This window comes from Sarcophilus harrisii, chromosome 6, assembly GCF_902635505.1.
Source record: "Sarcophilus harrisii chromosome 6, mSarHar1.11, whole genome shotgun sequence".
NCBI classification, from domain to species: Eukaryota; Metazoa; Chordata; class Mammalia; order Dasyuromorphia; family Dasyuridae; genus Sarcophilus; species Sarcophilus harrisii.
Window position 1 is genome coordinate 204,758,438 of NC_045431.1, and position 22,107 is coordinate 204,780,544.

Here is a 22,107-nt window from a genome sequence, read left to right on the forward strand (position 1 = left end):
AATGGAGATCTGGGCCTGGAACCAGGAAGGTCTGAGTTCAGATTGACCTCAGACAGTTCCTGACTTTGTGACCTTGGAAAAATCAAGTTATCTCTGTCCACCTCAGTTTCCTCATTTGTAAAATGGGGATCATAATAGCATTGACCTTCTAGGGTTGTTGTAAAGATCAAATAGGATAATATGTGTGAAAGTGCTTCACAAAACTTAAGGTATTATTATGACATCCCAAAATGCTCTTGTGATCATAGACTTCATTAATAGGTGAAAGGGGCATAATGTCCAGACAAGAGGCCTGCTATTCTAGGTCATTGTCAGTCCACGTTTAGAGAACTGGGTTTAGTTCTAGAGACATTTTATGAAGGATGTTAGAGCATCCCAAAGTAAGGCTTTGACGACAAATTATGTCCTATGAGGATTAGGTGAAGGACCTAGTGTTGTTTAATCTAGGTAAGAGAAGGCTTTGGGGAAAGGAAACATTACAGTAGTCTGCAAATATTTAAAGATTTGTCATATTGGACTTATTCTACATGATCCCAGAGAGTAGAACCAAAATCGATATATGAAAGTTATAGGAGAAAGGAAGAAAATAAGCATGTATTAAGCGCTTACTGCATGCCAATCAATACACTAAGATCTTTACAAATATTATCTCATCACTTCTCACAAAATCCCTGTGAAGGAAGTGCTGTAATGATCCCTATTTATAGCTGATAAAACTTAGGCAGACAGAAACTCACTTGCTCCAGATCACATATCTACTAAGTATTTTAACTCAGATCTTCCTTAACTCCTGGCCCAGAATTGCCTAACTATTATAGGCTGTCAATTTTTAGCTCAGTATAAGCCAGAACTTCCTGGTAATCAGAGTTCTACTCTGGAATGGGTGGACTCAGAGAGAGTGAGTTCCTTGTCACTGGAGCTATTCAAGCAGATGTTGAATGATGATTGGTTAGGGGTGTACTGGAGGGTTTCCCATCCAGGGATCAAGCTGATGAATTTGAAGATCTTGTCCAAATATGTGGTTCATCGCTAACTAACCTTTAGCTTGGTAAAACTTTACGAGTAGCTTTGGAAACAAATCATTTTCCAAAGAAGGTAGATGTGGATATCATCCTATGATTGGATTGAATTGTCCATATTTAGAAGAGGTGAGAGGAGACCCTTTGTTGACAGATGATAATGATAATAATAGATGACATTTATAGAGTACTTTCTATGTGCCAGGTACTTTACACTTATTATTTCCTTTGATCTTCACAACAACTCTGGGAAGCAGATGCTATTATAATCTCCATTTTACAGATGAGGAAACTGAGGTAGAGAGTGAAGTGATTTGCCCAACGTCACACAGCTTAAGAAGTGTTCATATCTGAACTCAGATCTTCCTAGTTCCAGACATTGTACCCCCTAGTCTGTCCCAAGGCAGAGGGAAAAAGTGGGGTTCCATGTCATTAAACTCTTAACATCTGTACCCAAACCATAGGGGATAGAGTTTCTATATTTTTTTCTGAGCATCAGGAGAAAGAACCCTTTGCTTGGATACTAAATGACTTTCCTTTTCCTATCCTGCCACAGCTCTGCAACGGGCCCATAGCCTCCAGCATCCAGCTTCAAACAAACACCAAAACTGGAGAAGAAAATTCCAATCCAGTAAGTCATTCTCTGTCACCCAGTGTGGCGGCAACTTTCTGTTCATTCTTCAAGACTAACTGCCTCATTTCCCATCCCCTTCCTCTCCTTAGAGACTGAGGACAGAAGGAAGGGGCTGGGGGTGGTTTGGGGGGATGATTTTCTTTGTGTCTGTGCAAGGCCAGATGGGGAATCAAACCTGCCCTGGCTCTGGAAACATTCCCTCTTCACTTGCTATCCCCTACCCCCGTGCATCCCTCAAAGAAAATCACTGCCTTGGGGCTGCATCCTTGAGAATGGAGGGAAGCAAGGACTGGGGTGACATAACTTCATGTAAGTTTATGCAAATTGTATGAAAATGAGCAGAATTTGGGCTCCTTTAAACATGTTATTTAATAATAGAAATTCAACATGGATAGTACATACAACCAAACTTCTTTAGACATTCGAATTAATTTATTTCAATGCAAAACCATGATACTTCAGTGCTTCTTCTAAGATTCAAGTCCTCATTGGCCCTCTTTTTAAAAAACAGACTTAGCCAAATTCAAATCAGCAAGCATTTATTAGACATCTACTGTGTGTTGGGTGAAAGACAAGAGAGAGACAGAGCCAGAGATAGAAAAAGAGAGAGACAGAAACAGAAAACCAGAGACAGAGAAAGAAAAGACAGAGAAAATACAGAGACACAGAGAGAAAGGGATAAAAAGAGAGACAGAGACAGAGAGACAAAGAGGCACAGACGAGAGAGACAGAGAAAGAAAAACAGAGAGAGAGATGGAGAGACGGAGAATTATTACCCTCAAGGAATTTGTATTTTTACTAAACTGGTGCAGCACGTATACATATAAGTTATTTTAAGAGATATAAAAAAATAAATACCAAATTTTGGGGGAGGGCAGAATTAGCAACTGGGGCATTAGGAAAGCAGACAGAGCTACCCAACTTACTCCCTGGTATAAAGTAGAGGGAAGGTAGTACTTCAGAGGCCAGCAATGTTTTCTGGAGACGCCCCAGTTTCCCCATTTATAGAATGAGAGGTTTAGACTAAGTGACCTCCAAGATCGACTCTATGAGCCAAAATTCCTAAGTCTACCTCCTAGGGGCAGTCTGGCCTCCTCATTACCTGTAGGATCGTTAGATTAGAACAGAAATGACATAACCGAGATTACCACAAGGCTCTTCCCACTCCCCATATCCCACCTAAAAAAAAAAAAAAAAAAAAAAAAAAAAAAAAAAAAACAAAGGAAAAAATCCCTAAGGAACAAAATTGTTTTTTTCTTCCATCCCAAGTCCCTGAGTTGTTCATGGAAGCAGGAGGGAGGAGGCAAGGCGGGAGGGATGAGTCATACAGCACTGTCAGCAATGACCCCCTTCCCACACCAGCCTTCAAGGGTCACTAGTCACACAGACCCCCCTCTCTCTCTCCAAGTGTTTTGACACCCACTTGTGTTCTGACTTTTCCACCCACTCCAGCCTGAGAACCTGAGCCAGAACAAATGGCAACTGTTGTCCCAAAGTGAGATTGGGCAACAGACCAGCAGAGAGGGGACGGCCCCATCCTGCCCTTTAGGCTTCCTGGAGCTCAGTGGCCAGAACAGTTGCCTCATAGGACTGGAGTACCAGCATTTTGTGTTGGTGGGGCCCCACCTCACCCTCCTAAGAGTGCTTTGGGATATAAGATAAATGTTTCATGTTGAGAATCAGAGATTTCAGAAGGATTCTTAAATATCTAGATCAACCCTTCTTTCATAAAGGGAGAATAGAAATTCAAAGAGGTGACAAAATCATAGAGGCAATCTGTGACAATGTCAGAACTAGAACCCAAACCACCTGCCTCCCAGATTGGTGATTTTTTTTTAAGTTCCATTAATGCCTTTTTAAAATGTTATCATCACATCTCAACCACCCATTTTCTTGCAACAAATTCCTGCATTTAAAGAAATTCAAAGAGATGACAAATCATAGAGACAGTCTGTGACAGTGTCAGGACTAGAACCCAAGCCTTCTGCCTCCTAGTTTGATTTTTTTTATCAAAAAAATTTCATTAATGCATTTTTATATTATCATCATATCTCAACAATGCATTTTCTTATAACAAATTCCTGAATTTAAACAAAACAAAGCAACCCACTAATCACATCTAAAAATGTATTTCCCATTCCCTACTACCATGGTGGCAAGAAATGAGAGGCAAGTTAGAATTATAAATCTCTGTTGTTCTTTATACCATTCTGATTAAAATAAATAAAAATTAAGATTGTAAAAAAAATGAGACCCAGAGGAATGGTCATATAGTCACTCAGAGAGTGAATAGTTTTCCGACTTCAAATTCAGTCTACTCTAACATCCCTACTGTACTCATTGAGATCTTTTCACAGTCTAAAATCCTATATTCTTATGATCAGTAGAGGGTAAGCTTCTTGAGGGCAGGGGCCTTTATTTTTGTATTTGTATATGTACTGAAGTACCTGGCAAGTAGATATTTTATAAATCTTTGCTGATCAATCCATCTATAAAATGGGAGTGATACCTAAAGTAATTCACGGAATTGTGGGTAAAAGAAGCGGGAACAAATGTTACTTGTTAGTCTTTGCATAACCTAAAGAGTAACTTAAATGTTACTCTTGCGAAGAGGTGCAATGACTTGAATTTCAGAACAGAAACGATCGGTTTAATCTTGGGAGACAAATCTCACATGACCTACTCCAAACGCAACATGTTCGGGACTTTGGAGGTACCTGAATAGTTACTGTTATTCAGTGGAATTAGGAGGAGCCTTTCTCTGGGGATGTTTGCTCTCCATGATCTGAGTTACCATCTTGGGATGGTGTTATAGAGCAGTCAGAGGGAGGAAAGGGTTGAGTATAGGTCAGAAGAGACAGGATGCGCGTTTAGACTTCAAGTATGTGTGTGGGAGGCAAAGAGACAGACAGGCAGACACAGATGGTCTGGGACTCTCAAGTTGCCATACAATGGTCAAGCAGTAGGTGTCTTAAACCTTCCAGAAGGAAACAGAGCAGCTGCTCGGTGAGATAAACAATCATACGATTGTAAATTTAATTCTGGAAAGTCCGGCTTCTCTCATTTTACAGATAAGAAAACTGATACTCAGGGTTGTAGGTGACCCAGTAGCCAAGCTTGGATTGAAATTCAGATCGTCTGATCCCAAATCGAAACCTTGATGTCTCAAGATGGGGTTGGCATCGTTGGGTGCTTTATAAACATCTGTTAATTGATGAATCATTCAATAATGTGGGATGATGCTTACACAGAATGGTTGTAAGTAAAACAGGACAGAAGTAGGGCAGGGAATTGATCAGGGCTTTGTTAACTTAAGCTCCTACAAAGAAAGCCAAAGAGATTGCCATCATGTCCTAGGGATCCCAACATATAATTTTACCAGTGTATATATATATATATATATATATATATATATATATATATATATATATATATATATATATACTTTGCTGAGGCAATTGGGGTTAAGTGACTTGCCCAGGGTCACATAGCTAGGAAGTGTGAAGACCGTGTATTTTAAAATCAGCCGGAGTCAGGAATTCAGGTTAGGGGAAAGTCGTCAGTCTTTATTCTCAGTGAAGAAAGATCGGAAGTGGAAGAGAAAGGGTAATAGCAATGTGTGCAGCTGAGTCAAGAAGCTAGCTAGACCAGCAGCCACCCGACCAGCAGCTAGGAGTATGGTAGCCAGGCTCAATCTCCCCCAGCTTCTCTTCCTGTCTCTCTGTCTCCACCCACCAAAATCGTCATTTCCTATACAACACATCAGGACTTGCACAGAGAGTGGACGGGGGCCATTCTTTATCCAATCATGTATATTAATGTATATTAAATGTATATCATGTATACAATCATGTATATTAATGTATATTAAAGTATAATCTAATTACTATTTAGCCTCATGTACTTGGGACCTCAGTGCATCAACTCAAGCCTCAGCCCATTACAAGGAAGTGTTAAGTGTTTGAGGTCAGATTTGAACCCAGGTCCTCCTGGCTTCAGGGCTGGTACCCTATCCACTGCACTATCTAGCTGCTCCCCAACATATATTAAAAAACAAAAGATCTGGAGGATTTGGTAGACTTCAAGCTATTAAGCTATTTTTATGAACATTACTTTTTTATTAAAGCTTTTTATTTTTCAGAACATATACATGGATAATTCTTTGACATTAACCCTTGCAAAACCTCCAAATTTCCCCCCTTTTCCTATCCCCCCTCCTCTAGATGGCAAGTAATCCAATATATGTTAAACATAGTAGAAATATATTTAACATTATTTTTAATTTAAAATTTGTACTACGAAGATCAGAGGATTTAGTAGAGCTTCAGTTTAATAACATTTATTAAGCCAATAGTATGAAAAGTCAACCCAAACATAATTTCTATTATGTATCTTTCTGAGTTCAAATCTGGCCTCAGACACTAATTGTATGATCCTGGACGAGTCACTTAGTCCTGTTTGCCTCAGTTTCCTCATCTGTAAAATGATCTGAAGAAGAAAATGGCAAGCCATTCTAGTATCTTTGCCAAGAAAACCCAAAATAGGATCATGAAAAGTCAAACTGAAAAACAACTAAACAGCAATGTGCCAGGCACTGTATTGAGCAATGGGGATACAAAAAAAAAAAGTCAAAAGACAGTTCCTACCCCAAATGAACTAACAATCTAATAGCCCCAAAGAGAGTCTATTCTTAGGCTGTACTAAGAGACAAGGAGAAAGGAGTAGGGAAATTCAGGCAATGTAAAAACAAAACTTATCAATAAATATATATTCTTTTTTTTTTTTAAAGAAAGACAAGTAGCACACATCACTCTGTTATACTCTACCTCAATCAGACCCTATCTGAAGAATGGGACTCAGTTCTGAGCATCAGGTTTTAGGGGGGATACTGACAAATTGAGCCATTCAGAGGAGGATGGTGTGATGTTTCTAGTTAATGTTACATGAGGATGGGTTGGAGTTAGCAGGGCCTCTGGCCCCTGGTGATGGGGCTAGGAGGCTTCAGACACTGGCAGGGCTGTCATGTGGAGCAAAAAATTAGGTGGTTGTTCTTGGCTCCAGAAGGCAGAACTTACAGGGAAGAAAATTTGGGTCCCAAGCTGGGGGAAAGACTTCGTGAAATGGCCTGTTTTGGGGAACAGAGATGGCAAGTTCTCCTTAAATTGAGCTTTTCCTTCTTATTTGTTAAAGGCACTTGAAGAGTGGGAGGGATTTTTGATCTAGTAGGGAGTTAGGTCATTAAAGTTCCTTCTGGTCATTTAGTCTATGAAATGCCAAGTAATAATGGTTTGGGAGTGGCTGGATGGCAGAATGGATAGAACACTTGAAAGACTTGAGCTCAAATCTGGTCTCAAACAGTTAACACTTCTTAGCTGTATGACCCTGGGCAAGTCACTTAACCCCAATTGCCTCGGCAAAAAAAGGATAATGGTTTTTATGTGAGCTCCCTCTAAGATGAGAGGAAGAAAGCAGTTGCCATTGGGGAGATATTCCATGAGAAAGCCTGGGGACACAGTCCCACTGGGCATGGGGGTCAGCCAGGAAAAGAGGAAGGGAGGAAGATGGGGAGCCGGGAAGGGAGGAGCCAGAAGTTGAAGGCTCTTCCACCCAGGTCAGCTTTGGGAGCCCAGAGAATGGGCTCTGGCCGGTCAGTCTGGGGCTTTGGAGGAGCTGCCTGGAGCTCTCAGGGTGGCCTCCAGAGGGAGCTCCAAGGCTTCAGAAAGATGTTTCCGATGGCTCCAACAGGGACAGCTCTGAGGCTTTGGGAGGCTGGAGCTGCGTTGGAAAGTTGGCGTAGGGCGGGAGGCAGGACTTGGCTTCCTCTGGGAGAAGGAGGATGGGAGGAAAAGGGAGGGGTGGAACAGAGCGGGCCAAGGACAGGGCAGCTCCTTCTGGGTCATGGACCAAGTCATCAGAGAACCTGCTGAAGACTGGGACTTATCCCATGACCAGTGGAGACCCCGGAGCAGAGAGAGGGGCATTGGAGAGAGGGAGGAGGGCAGGGACCCCTAGATTGGGGGGGAGGGTGTGCCCACAGAAATGGAGGGATCAAGAGCAGTTGCCTACAGTGGTTGAAAAAAAGTCCAAAAAAAGTCTTAAGGCTCAGAAAGGGAACACTTCACCTATCAAGCAGGAAAGAGAGAACAGATAGTGGACATTTGAGGGACCTCCTTTGGGAACTGACAGGAGGAGGCTTGGTCTGCTTACCAGAGGAACTTTTGCCCACAGCACTGGCCCATTATTCCTAGAAATGTAGCCCCTTCAGAGGTGGCAAGTCACCTTACCCACTTCTGAACCTCAGTTTTCCTCATTTGTCAAATGGGGCCAACGTTCTCACTGGATAAAGCTAAAGGAAGTCATGTCATAAATGTAAAGTATTTTAGAAAAGTGAGCTTCATTTGTTCAATAAGCATTTTTTAATGTACCAGGCACTGTAAAGTGCCAGAGACACAGAGATAAAAACGAAATAGTCTCTGCCCTTCCTCCTCTAAAAATTTATTGAGGTAGAGGGAATACCACACAGTACTTAGATATGGGTATGTAAGTTATAGTAAAAGTATAGAGTAAATAAATACATATGCATATATATACATATAATATACACACATACACACACACATACACATATATATACCCATACATATACAGGGGGAGAGAGGAGGAGGGAAAGGAGGAAGAGAAGGAGCAGAAAGGAAGAAGGAAAAAACATAGGGCCTAGCCAGTGCGGGGAGCATCCCAAAGTTACTTGTGAATAGGATGGCTTCTCTACCCAGTGGAGACTTTGCTGAATAACCCATTCCCACAGAGCATAATGTAGTGGAGAGTGTGTGGAACTTGAAATCAAAAAGCCTGGATTGAAGTCTGACAGACAGATACTAATTGGCTTTTCAATCTCTGATACTCAGTTTCCCTGTTTGTAAAAAGAGAAATTTGGACTTAGATGACCTCTGCCCTCTCTTGATTTTCTGCTGGTCTGTGAAACTTTGATGGGGAAGGGGGAGATATGGGGACAGGGATAGGAAAGGAAGAGAGGGACAGGGAAATGGGGCAGGGGCAAGATGATGTCCCTACAGGTTAAAGGGCTTAGATCTGATTGAGGGAGTGGTTGAAGCAACATCAAAGAGAGGACCAGAGAAAATGGACTTAAAATTGACTAAACATCAGTGGATAGGTTGCCAACCTTGGAGTCAGGACAACCCCATCTCTGATACTTCCTACATTGGTGACTCTGAATAAAGTTATTTTAACCTCATTCTGCCTTCTTTTCCTCATCTATAAAATGGGGATTTTAAAAAACACTCCTCCTCAAAGGATCAGGGACCCAAACAGGCAACCTGGGACTGAAGTTAGGCAGAGAGAGGATTTTGGGAACTGAGTGTGAATCACAACATAGTATTTTCACCTTTTTTGTCATTTGCTTACATTTTGTTTTCTTTCTCATTTTTTTTTCCCTTTTTGATCTGTGTAGCAAGATAATTGTATAAATCTGTATAGAAGAATTGCACATGTTTAACATATATTGGAATACTTGCCATCTAGGGGATGGGGTGGGAGGATGGAAGGGAAAAAGTTGAAACACAAGGTTTTACAAGGGTGAAGGTTGAAAATCATCCATGCATATATTTTGAAAAAAAAAGTTTTAATAAAAAATGATAAATGTAAGCTCTGGGAGACCAAAGACAGTCTTATTTTTGTATTTATATCCCTAGCACTTAGCTTGGTACTTGGTGCAGAGTAAGCCCTAAATAAACACTTTTTATTTAATCATTCATTTCTTTCCAGCTTTAAATCCTGTCCTCCTGTGACTCATATGGGCCAGAATTGGAATGCTTTAACCCTAATTTCTGACCCTAGTCTATGACTCTTTTCACTCCCCTCACTCACCATCCTCCTATGTTAAGATACCCCCTGAAGCAGAGGCAGGAGGATGGATTGTAGAAGGGGGTCCTTGACAGAGGCTTCTGGGAGTTGGACTCTTACCTGCTATTCCCTCCTTGGGGAGAGTAGAGAAGGCAAGCAGAGACAGCAGCCCCAGTATTGTCAAGAGTCTTCCCTGTGGGAGAAGAAGGAGGGTGGAAAGAGAGGAGGAGGAGGAGGGCCCTGGCAAGTGCCTGGGGCTGTAGGCAGGAAGAGCAATAACAATTGATTCATAAATCTTAGTGTGCGGGAGGAATTGGTCCAATTGCCTTTTTAGGTCAGAACACATTCAAATGCAGACTGGGCAGGAGGCCTGGGTGGAGTGGGTGGCCAGCCTCCACCCCCACAGCTGTTGGGGAGACCAGGAGGGGGTGGGCAGGAGGAGTCCTCCCCAAGAGAGGGGGCCCACAGTGCCTTGTACAAGGCCACTGTCTCTTTACTCACCTTCCAGCCTCCTCCCTCTCCCATCTCTGGAAGGCTGTAAGACAATTGCAGAAAAAGACTGAAATCACCTGGATTTGCCCCCACCGTCCCCAGTCAAAAAGCGGACAGCCCTCCTCTGAAGGATTCACATGTGTGAATCTCATATACAGGGCAGATAATGGGCTACTTCTTTGAGTGAGAGAGAATGAAATGAGTGTGGAAGAGACATACAAACCTGTAAGAGAAAAAATGAGCAGGGGAGAGAGGGTGTCCTAGAGAATGAGGGAGATCAGGTGTTGGGGAGAAAATGACGGGGAGATGGATGGGAAAGAATGAGAGAAAAAATAACTGAGGAAAAAGTGTGTGTGTGTGTGTGTGTGTGTGAGAGAGAGAGAGAGAGAGAGAGAGAGAGAGAGAGAGACAGAAAGACAGAAATAGGGAGATGGTGAGAAAAAGAAATAACAAGAAAAAATATGTATGAGAGACAGACAGACAGAGATACAGAGAAAGACAGACATACACAAGAAAAAGAGAGACAGAGACAGTGTAACAGATAATGATACAGAGAAAGTGAGACAGGGATAGGGAAATGGTGAGAGAGAAAAATAACAACAAAAATGTGTGTGAGAGAAAGACAGACAGAGAGAGACAGACACACACACAAGACGGGGGGGGGGGGGGGAAGCAGAGACACAGGGTGACAGATAATGAGACAGAGAAAGTGAGACAGGGAGAGGGAGCTAGAGGAAAAAAAATGTGTTTGTACTTGAGAGAGACACAGAGAGAGACAGACAGACAGACACATGTGTGCACACAGAGAAACAGACGGGGAAGAAAGAGAGAAGGAGATTCACAGTGTGACACAAATAATGAGTCAGACAGAAAGTGAGATGGAGAAGGATAGAGAAAGACAGGAAAGAGGGAGAGAAAGAGACACAGAGAGGAGGATGAGGAAGAAAAAGAGGAGACAGAGACAGAGACTGAAGAGAAACGGAATGCTCATTCAACTGAGTGCCTGGGAAGGGAGGTGGGGGGGGGGGGGAGATTGAGGGAGAGAACACAAACTAATGAGACTACGGGTATGAAGCAACTGTCATTCAGGTCATTTAAAATTCCCTAATGACTAAATTAATGACAAATTAACTTCCTCTTTGTGCTACTTTTGAATGATAGTTTCCATTAGGAGTCCTGCCTCTTCCCAGTTCTGGGGCTGTAGCCCTGGCTTACTGGGCTAGTCCTATGGGAACAACCCCTCCCCTAGGCGGTCAGCCCCTTCCCCCTCCCCCCTGCTTGGAGAGGGGCTTTGCCTCCCGCCTCCCTCCTCCCCCTCTCCCCTACTCCACCATTGTGTTCATTTTCACACTCCCTGTTCTCCCATAGACCTGCTTAGATTGGACTGGCAGCAAACACCTTCAACCTGTGGTTACCATTGCTTTTTGTCTATGTTCCCTGCATTCTGGGGGAAAAAATTTTTATTTCAGCATCCTGTCAAAAGACATGAGGTGTTTTCAAAGTGGTTTAATAAACTAACCCCCTCAATCCTAACAAATCCACAGATTTATTTTTTTCTTTGTTATATTTATGTTGATAAGACATTTAATCAAACCTTTCTGATTCTACTGTTCATTCTCATTATAGAAGTTCAGAATATAAGAGACTTCAGGAGATGGGCAAATATCTAGTAACATCTGGGTCCTTGATCCCCACATTGGGGATCTCTGAGCCATTGGGATGCAGGGGTCCTATGTGCCTGATGACCAGCTTGGTCCCTGCCACTAGACATTCCTCCTCCCTCTTTCCTCTCCCTTTCTTGGGGATAAACTCTTACTCTCTCATTTATTTTTTAGTAGAGCTATTCTAACACACATCATTCTTTCCTATACAGATCTGACATCACTGAATGTTAAGAAATCCATACTATCTTCCAAAGACCCATATTCTTCCTCAGCTTCTGGTTCTGGGAATCCTTCTGGTGATGTGCCCCTGCCTCAGGTATGACCACTGAGATGTTTATGCAATACCCATTCTTTGCCTTCCATTGCTGTCCAGGTAAAGTAAACAGCCCAGAACAATAAGGGGGAAGATAAGGGGTTAATCACTACACTCATTACTAGTGTAAATCTGAGTCATTTTATTCAGTTCCTCTGCCCACCCACCCCCACCCCCAAACATGCACAAAGTTGACACCAGTATTATTGTCTTAAGACAATAATCCTTGTGGTAAGTCTCCTCTGATGCATCTCAGACAAAACATTCTTTCTTATAGGAACCATAATGCAACAAGATACTTTTTAAATCTTCCTTTCAGATGTCAAGGGCGATAATTATCCTTTGAAATGATCAAAGACCCCCAAACTTCTAGATGGTATGGGTTGCTGAGCACTGACCAGAAATGGTGACTTTTTGAATAATGGGACAAATTCAGGGAAAGAAATCAAGAAAATACCTATAGGATCAGGATCAGGTTTGAAAGGAATAGCAAAAGATCATGTAGACTATACCCTTGCTTCCAAGTCTTCAGCTGAAGAGAGTAGCTTTCCACCATCCTTGTTAAACTGTCTATCATACCCCACCTCTCCTCAACCTGATCCTTCTCCTCTCCAACTTAAACATACTCAGAGGCTTCAAAAAATATCACATGGCAAGGATTCAAGTCCTTTATTGCTTTCTTCTGGATATCCACTAGCTAATCATTATCCTTTCCAAAATATGGTGACCATACTTGAGCAAAATCCTCCAGATAAGCCATCACCAGGGAGGAGGGCAGTAGAATTATTTTTCTTGGGAATATTTTGTAAGTTGGTAGAAAATCTAAAAAAGGGCCAATGAAAGGTAATTATTTTCTCTCTCATGTATCAAATTTCCTTCTGATATTTAGAGTAGATTGTAAGGTTTTCCCAGGTAGGAGCCCTATTCTTTTCTTGTCTTTGAGTCTTCCCCTATCATCAGCTCAAAGCTCTGTGTGCCTGATGTCAGAATTGTCTAACTTCCCAGGAACCAAATCATTATCACTGACATCATCACCACTACCAGAATTGTCATTAGCAGTAGCAGAAGCAGCAGCAGCATCACCATTGCCTGTAAACATAAGGCATTTATAGAAAAATTAATAACAATAACTAGAGTCTATATCATTTTTGGATGTATCACAGCTAGCCATTTTTAATGAAAGATGGTGTTAGCTATCGTGACAAAATTTGGAAATCAGACTTATCAGTCATAGCCAGAGGCTTCATATTATTATTATAATTATTGCCAAAGATACCCTTAAGTCCAAGGGACATGACAAAGATGCACAGATCAATACAGGGCAATAATTTAATTTCGAAGCCAAGGTTTGATGAAACAAGATTGGAAATTGAGGAATTACTTATATCTAAAGAGAGGGAATCTGTTGAATTCAAAGACGTTAAAAATCTTCACTTAACCTAAATTCCAGGAATTAGTTCTACCTAATATCAAAAATAGATGACAAAAACACAGACAGTTCTTGCTTAACATAAATTGGACTTTACATAAAGGATTTTGGAAGAAATCTACATTTCAAAAAACCCCACAAACTCCACTGTTAATTTTATTATGCAGTACTGGGCTGTCTTTCTGTGCTCCTGGGCACTTTGCCCAGTGTCCAGTGGGTACACTAGCACCAAAAAAGAAAATCTCTCCAATAGAAGAACTGAGGCATAAGAGATGACCACTGCCTGATGGGAGACTTGGATTGAGACCTCCTTGTCTAAGGAACAAACCTTTGCCCCTTTCCACCCTTCCTGCCCTGCCCTCACATGTCTGTGTTCTGTATGTCTACTCCCGTATTTTGTATCTGTCCCTGCCGTCCTCCTATTTTCTCCTCCTGTGTTTATGTCTAGCCCCCAATGTTCTTCCTCTCAGTCCCATCATGCTCCAGCGTGGCTAGTCTCAACTTGTATGTGCTTCTTCCTGCTCTCACTTCATCATCAGAGCATGGCAAGAGGCCCTTTTTCTGTCTCTTTTTCCTCCCTTCCTTTCTTCCCCATGTCCACAGGCAAATTTGCATTAAGCAAATTACTTTATAGAGGTCTGCAGAATGGTCTGTTTAAGTTAAGTGAGAACAGTCTTGGGTGCTATTATCTTGAAAGGTCTAAAGTGATGGGCTCACTTAGAATGAGATTTTGAAAATTTCTGTCTGAGTCTGATGGCACAACTCTAACCAGCAGGTCAATCATACCAATAGAGAGTCATTCAAAAAAGCCTATATTTCCTATTTCCTTATAAACAAATGCATTTTACCTATTATTTGACAAAAAAATAATAAAATAGTTCAAAATTACATGCCACAGTATTTGCTGTGACTGTTGCCATGGTAAAGACCATAATAAAAATCATGGTGAAATTATTAAATGATATTCCTGGGGACAGATGTCCAACATCATCATGATGGACTTACCCTGAAAAGGATATTGACATGTAAAGGCATTGGAAGATTACAACAATGTCTAGTTGGTATGTGAAGCAAAATGATAAAATAATAACAACCTTGAATGCCATATTGTCTAATTAAAGAGCCAAAAGACACATGTATAATAGACCTCAGGATAGAGGGGAAGTATATGAGAGCAAATAAGTTAATCAATAACTAAAGGAAATGCTGAAAAGTAAAGGTGATATAAGGAATCAAAACAATGCAAAGAACAAATTCAGCATCAATCAAAGACTGTACTACAGAATTGTGAGAAGCAAAGAAATCAGAGAGAAAAGAGAACTCCTAAAGATAGAGGATGTGGGAAAATGCTGGTTGTCTATGCAGCTGTAAGAAATCTAATGATGAATATGCAAGTTGGATCAAGCATGAAACAGAAAACTTGTGTACTATAAATACAATGGACAACAGAAATTATTATGTCAAGGAAAGTGCCTGAAACTCTAGCTTCTGTGCAAAGCTAGAAAGTGGTGGGGCAGATAAGGTCAAATTATTGATACAAATACTTCATAGCAGCACTTGAATTTCTAGCAAAAAAAAAAACTTTAGCAGCTTCCTTTCAGACATGAGTCTAATCCCACCTTTCTTAATAGAACAGATTATTACTTATATTATCCAAAGATGAGAATACCAACTATTCCTCAAAATATAGGCCAGTTATATATTAGCTATTTTATATAAATGATTGTGGTTCATATGAGGGAGGGAGGAAGGGAGAGAGAGAGAGAGAAAGAGAGAGAGAGAGAGAGAAGAAAAGAAAAGAGAAGAAAAGAGAAAAGAAGAGAGAAGGGGAAGGAGGGAGGGAGAAGAAACAGAGACAGAGACAGGAGAGAGAGAATGAGAAAGAGAGAAGAAAGGATGGAAGAAGGGATGGATGGAAGGAAGGAAGGAAGGAAGGAAGGAAAAGAAAGAGAAAAAGAAAACAAGAAAAGGAAGCAAGGAAGGAAGGAAGGAAGGAAGGAAGGAAGGAAGGAAGGAAGGAAGGAAGGAAGGAAGAAAGAAAGAAAGAAAGAAAGAAAGAAAGAAAGAAAGAAAGAAAGAAAGAAAGAAAGAAAGAAAGAAAGAAAGAAAGAAAGAGGGAGGGAGGGAGGGAGGGAGGGAGGAAGGAAGGAAGGAAGGAAGGAAGGAAGGAAGGAAGGAAGGAAGGAAGGAAGGAAGGAAAGAAGAGGGGGGAAAAAGAATGCTAAGAAGTTTTAGAACAGCAAAAGCCAACTTGGTATTGGTATTATTGAACATGTCACATCAAAACTCCATAGCCTTTACAGATGATTATAAAGCTTTTGTCTCAATTCTGCACACCTACACGTGCCACAGATTTATTGTAGAAACCTAACTATGGGAATACTAGATCATTTGATGTCAATATACAAAAGTGCTCTCTTAAACATGGCACCGACATAATCACAGTAAGAATAGTTTATATAAATTGTGGTATTTTCCAGAAAGATAGTTCAAGCTGGTTATGATTCTGCATAACTTTAAAATCCATTATCATCTTTCCTGAAAAGAAGTGAATTTAAGTCTTACATCAAGAGTTACACTTATACATTTTATTAATCACTTAATCACAAAGATGGCATGAAATTATATGGTTCTACTATCGAATAGCTCCTTCATACCTTGGAAATTTTCTTCTATGACATAAAAATATCATTTAAGACTTGACAACTATAAAATTCTTAATGAGCACAAGAAAAAATAGAGGAAGACTACGAGCTTGAATCTGGAGATAAAATTGAACCAATAGTCAAAGGTGATATTGACAGATGCACTAAATAATAATAATTTTCTGCACCAGCATAGTAGTCAGCAAAACATTCAACATAAAAGGATCACAGTAGGTTGGTGACTTGTCCCCATGATCATTTTTATCTGAACACCATCAAATAGAATAAGATTATAGTTGATCATCATAGGGTCATTGAATGGAAGGACCTCAGAGGATAGCTAGTCCAATCCTGGTGTTTTTCCAGATAAGGAAATTGAAGCCCAGAGAGGCTAAGTGATTTAGGCAACCAAAGTTGAATAGGTAGTAAGCATCAGAAATGAGATTCAAAGACTGATATTTTGACTAGATAGCTAGTCATCTTTCTACTCTGTTTAGTTCAGTCATTTTTCAATCATGTCCAACTCTTCATGATCCCATTTGGAATTTTCTTGGTAAAGATATTGGAATAATTGCTATTTTCCTCTCCAGCTCATTTTACATGTGTGGAAACTGAGACAAACAGGTTAAGTGACTTGTCCAGGGTCACACAGCTCCAAAGGATCTGAGATTGGATTTGAACTCAGGAAATTGAGGCCTCCTGATTCCAAGCTCAGAACTGTATGCACTATGGCACCATCTAGCTGTCCTCTTTCCACTCTGTAATATTATAAATCAGGTAACAATAATAACCCCATAGATTAGTACTGGCAATACTTATTTCACAAATGAACATACTAAATTTCAAGGATATAAAATTACTTTCCCATGTTCATCATTATTTTGGGTCTACTAACCCAGGTCTTTAGATTCTAAGTCTGATGTTCATTCTCCTACTTACTGCCTTCAGGAAATGTATTTTATTTAATTTTATTATTTTTCTTTTGCTGAAGCAATTGGGGTTAAGTGACTTGCCCAGGGTCACAGGAAATGTATTTTAAGATGAAACCTGACACACTGAAAGCATCCTGAACAGACTTATCTCCAACCTTGCTCTGGCTATTTCCTGGGGTGGAACCAGCATAGAGTAGATGTGGTTTGTCCCAGGACATTGACATCTACAGTGATGGGAGAATAGTGAGTTCCCATGGTATCATCTGTCCCCATGACTGCTTTTTGGTATTCTAGGAACATGGGGTTCAACTACCACTGGTCACTACTGCCAGGATCCTATCTCCATGATGTTTCATTTCCTCTTACTAAAAGATTTTTCCCCAGCTGTAGTTTTGGCTCTATTCCAACACAACCTTCAAGAGTTTGGTGAGAGAAATACCTGGAGAATGGTCAAGGAGAGGAATGACTATAGAAAAATAATGAGTTATAGGGATTGCGTGATAATTGTTTTTATGTTGATTTCTTCTAGGTGACATCATCCATCAATTCTCTTGAGATCACAAGAGGACATTCCCAGCCCCAAAGTCCAGTCATTCAGGAAAGAGTTCGCATTCGAGAGGTGTGTAAGGAAATCCCTCTCTATGTACCTCATCATTTCCAAAAGGAGGAAAACCATCCCTTGGGGATGCCTAAGGAAGACTCTTCTTCCTCATATAAGCCAAGGGATGCTGGCGTGAAGAGTTCCAATGGCTATAGGAAAGCCAGAGCGATTCCTTGGGAACCTCGGAGTGCCCAGAAGGGTCCAGATCACACTGGAGTAGAGACAAAGAGCTGGGCATCTCTAGCCTTATCTCCTAAGGAGGGCCAATGGAATACAAGCATTGGAAGTAGGAGAGAAGACAACCAACTGAAACTGGCTGAGGGGAAAAAACAGTGCTTAAAGAAGTTGGTCCTCACTCAGGAACAAAAGTCTCAGTTGCTGGACTGGGAAGATGCTAATGCAGAGAATCTAAGCCTGGGTGCAGAAGAGAGACCAGAACCAGTGCGTGCAGGAGGTAACGAAAGAGGTGAAACATCAAAATTGGCTGACTTAGCATCCCTTCCTGGGCCAACCAGGGAAGCCTTGTCAGACCAGAGAAGTGCTTCAGAGGGAGCCTGTGGCCCAGCACTGAAGGCTACAGGGGAGTGGACAGTACGCAGACCCAAATCCCCTCTACGCCTCATAGCAAATGCTATCAGGAGATCTTTGGAGCCCTTGCTCCCTAACTCGGAAGGTGGAAGGAAGACCAGTGACTCCAGACCAAAGGCACCTATGGACAATTCATCATTGAATGGCCCCCACCTTAGTGTTCACTCCCAAAACTTAAGGAAAACAAGTTATAGTAAAGACCATGATGTACAGAAACCCAACCTCACTTCTTTACTGGTACCTGGGAAGGAGAAAGAGAGCACCGACTCGGCCTTTACACTACATGATACTACTACGTCACTGCCAGGGGCACATAGCCTTTTAGATAGAGCTGCCCGGGCTCACAGTTTGCCCAGTAGGCAGAAGAGACCTATGACCTTACCCTCTGCCAAGATAGAAGATGTCTCTGACAAAGTTAGATTGAAAGAGGTGCTATTAGGGAGACCTTTGGATCAGTCCAATGCCCTGACAAAGAAGAGCAGTCTCTTTTCTTCCTTTAGACTCAAAGAAAAAACTAACGAGAATCTGGGGACAATGAGAACATCAAAGGATCTCAGCAATATCTTTAGTAACCCAGGAGCAATGGACATTTGCCACCCTTCAACGATGTCTTCACAGCTATGGAATAAGTCCTCCTCAGGCCAAATAGATATTCCTTTCCCTGGAGAAAACCCAAGTAAGTGTGTTCTTTCTAGCAAGATTTTCTATATCAATCATTTAACATTTCTTTATTTTGTTTTGGTATGGCTTTAGTATGGATTTTTTTTTGGTGTGTGTAAACATATTTATACAATTTTCTTGTTGCACAAGAAAAATCAGATCAAAAAGGAAAGAAAATGAGTAAGAAAACAAAATGTAAGCAAACATCAAAAAAGTGAGAATAACATGCATTTGTTAATCACTTACTATGTGCTAGGTTCTAAGTCCTGAGACTATAAATCCCAAAAATGAAATAATTTCTAATGTCAAAAAGTTACATTCTAAGATAGATATATATATATATATATATACACACATATATATATATATATATATATATATATATAGTAGCTATAATAAATATCAGTAAATACAAAATAATTCCATATGAGGTAGTGTGGAAGGAAGGGTGTCAGAAATTGGAGGGAATCAAGAAAGACTTCAAGTAGAAAACAATAATTGAGATACATCTTAAAAGAAGAGACATAATTTCTGAACAATTTAGTCTTTTCATTAATAATACCAGCATTTGAATAAAAGGATTGTCATTTTGCCATCTCTTTCTTAGACCAAAGACAACTGTGGCATTAGGCTCATGGCTTATATGCTCATTGGAACAGGGTTGTTCCCAAGGGTGGCAGTCAACTCTGGTTAACAATGAGTGACTGAATCTATTCCAATGTACTTTGATTATGTCATATATTTCTAAGTTACCCCCAACCTTAAGCAATCTCTTTAAAGAATTTATCCCCACCTATACCTGAGTAGAGCATGATGGCTTCATCACTAGGATGGGGTCATACTCTAATCTTATTATTAAGATTAGTGCCCATCAAGAGATTGAACTTTTGTAATCAGGACTTTAGAAAAAAATAGGGAAGGGAACTCTAGAAATCCCAAATCATTGTCTATTGATAATAATTTCTTTCAGAAGAGATAACATCATTGAGCATGGAATAAATTCCAGACACCGAAGATGGGGAAATGGAGTGATTTGTTTAAGAACAAGGGTGTTTTGTTTAAATTATAGAGAGGAGGATAGAGGATAATATCCAACGAGGATAGGATAAGTGAGGATCAAGTTATGAAAGGCTTTAGAGATAATAGGGAGAGACTGGGATTTATTAAATAAGGGTGTGATATGATCAGATCTGTGTTTAAGGAAAATAACTTTGACAGCAGTGTGGACTGGGAGAGCCTTGAAATAAGGATATGAATTAGGAGGGTGAGGAGGCTGTTGTAATGAACTCTGTGAAAAGTGATGAGGACATAAGGGTGGCAGCTGTGGTAAGAAGTCAAAGCAAGGGATGTGAAGGGAAAAACAATGATATGGCAACAAATCAAATCCATGGAGTGAGAGTAAGCTGGCTGAGCCAAGGAATATTTATAAAACCTGAGATTTGTTTGGTTAGAGCAGTCAGCTTCATGGACACTCAATGGAGGAGACTGTGTAGAGAATGAGCCATCTTAAAAAGGTCTAAAGGCCAGCAATCTCCCTGTGAGTCAACAATAAGTTGTCAATAAGTGAGTCAACAAGGAAACTAAGATCATAGTAGGCTGCCTCAGGAGAAGCAGAGTTATGGGGATAAAAAGCTAGTAAAGGAGCAATTTCTCTGGACTCTGTTCTGCTCAGATTCCATTGCAATATGGTATCCATCTTTAGGCTCTGCCACTTTTTAAGCAGGACATTGATATGTTTGTATGTCCAGAGGACAACTGAGATAGTGAAGAGCCTTGCTGTGTGAAAAACATATTTCTTCTGGAAAAAAAGAAGACTCAGGGAGGACATGAGGACTGTCTTCATTATTTGAATGGCCATTATGGAGAAGAGGGATTAGAATTTTTTTCTATTTGGACCCAAATAGTAATACCAGAGCATTGTCTCTTAAAAAGAAACAAATTCAGTTATGATGACAGTGAAGTTCATAATAACAATAGCTAGCTTTTCCATCGTACTTTAGAATTTGCAAAGTATTTTCCAAATATTATTGCATTTTATCCTCATAATAACCCTGGGAGGTAGATGTTATCATCATCAATCATCATCATCATCATCATCATCTGCGTGTAAAATATTTCCTAATGATTAAACTAGGATTTAAATAGGTTGCAGTGGACTCTATCTCTTGGAGGTCTTAAGGCACAACCTTGAGGTCCATTTGTTGGGGTTATTGTTCAAAAAAAAGGATTCTTGTTCATATGTGAGTGGGACTAGGTGGGCGCTGAAGTCCCTTCTTCCCTCAAATGTTGTGCTGAGATCCCATTCCCTTCAACACTAAGCATAAAATGTTAGCACTAGGAGTTTCATGTACTCCCCACATGATTTGGGAATTTACTCTTTCCCCCATAAATAAGATAATTCACCTGCTTAAAAATCCCAAATACCCTGGCTCTGGTAAAGAGAAAGATGGAGGTTAGTGAGAAACACCTGGAGAGTGGCAAGATGTTTGGGACCAAGAATGGACATGACAGGGGCTTCCGATTTCAGATTATTCAGGGAGTAATTTAGGAGAATCCTGCCATACCACCCTTTTCCTTCTCAATCCCTGTCATGGCAGAAGGTATTACTTATGGATTGCAAGAGTCAAAAAATTGTCAATCCCTTAGATGCTTTTACATTGCAATATTAGGTCAAGAGGATCATAGTGGTGATTCTGAGGAGCCACAAAGATCCTCAGATTTTTTTCATACTTCCCTCATTTTAAAGACATACAAGAATGGCAATATGGAATCTCCCCAAAACCTTGCCCCATCTTTTTTTTTTGAGAGATAAGCAGTAAAAGTGTAGTGAATATGCCATGGTGAATCAGGAAAAACTGGATTCAAATTCTGCCATAAACATTTACGAGCTATGTGACACTAGGCTCTATATTTCAATTTCCTTATCCAAGTTCTAAATCTATGATCCTATGAAAAATTCTTAGATTACTTAAAGCTCTTGAAGAGAATCCTATCAGATTGGGGAGTTTTGGGTCCTGTTCTAGAACAGGAGGAAAAAAGAGAAAATTTGTTGGTCTTTCTTCTCCTGCATTAGAAATGACCTGGCTTCAATGACTCAAAAAGTCACATTCTGAACTCACAATGGGTCATATCGAGAACCTGTTTGACACCTGATCACTTCAGTAAAAATTAGGGTTAATGCTTGTGGGAAATTTAATATAGCATTTAGTATAGATGGCATTTTTTTCTGGCAAACTATTAAGTGTTATGCATTGGATTTGGTTGGATTTG

The 22,107-nt window shown here is 40.5% G+C and overlaps 1 protein-coding gene across 9 annotated transcripts in view; it reads left to right on the plus strand.

Annotated features, from left to right (window-relative positions):
• The window catches only part of MICAL2 (microtubule associated monooxygenase, calponin and LIM domain containing 2), a 296,098-nt gene that overhangs the window by 222,091 nt on the left and 51,900 nt on the right, over positions 1-22,107 (plus strand). For all 9 annotated transcript variants that reach the window (XM_031944246.1, XM_031944245.1, XM_031944242.1 and 6 more), the window contains 3 exons: positions 1,576-1,650; positions 11,879-11,985; positions 17,518-18,853. In XM_031944246.1, coding sequence (XP_031800106.1) covers positions 1,576-1,650; positions 11,879-11,985; positions 17,518-18,853 — 1,518 coding nt within the window. The remainder of the gene's footprint in view (positions 1-1,575; positions 1,651-11,878; positions 11,986-17,517; positions 18,854-22,107) is intronic.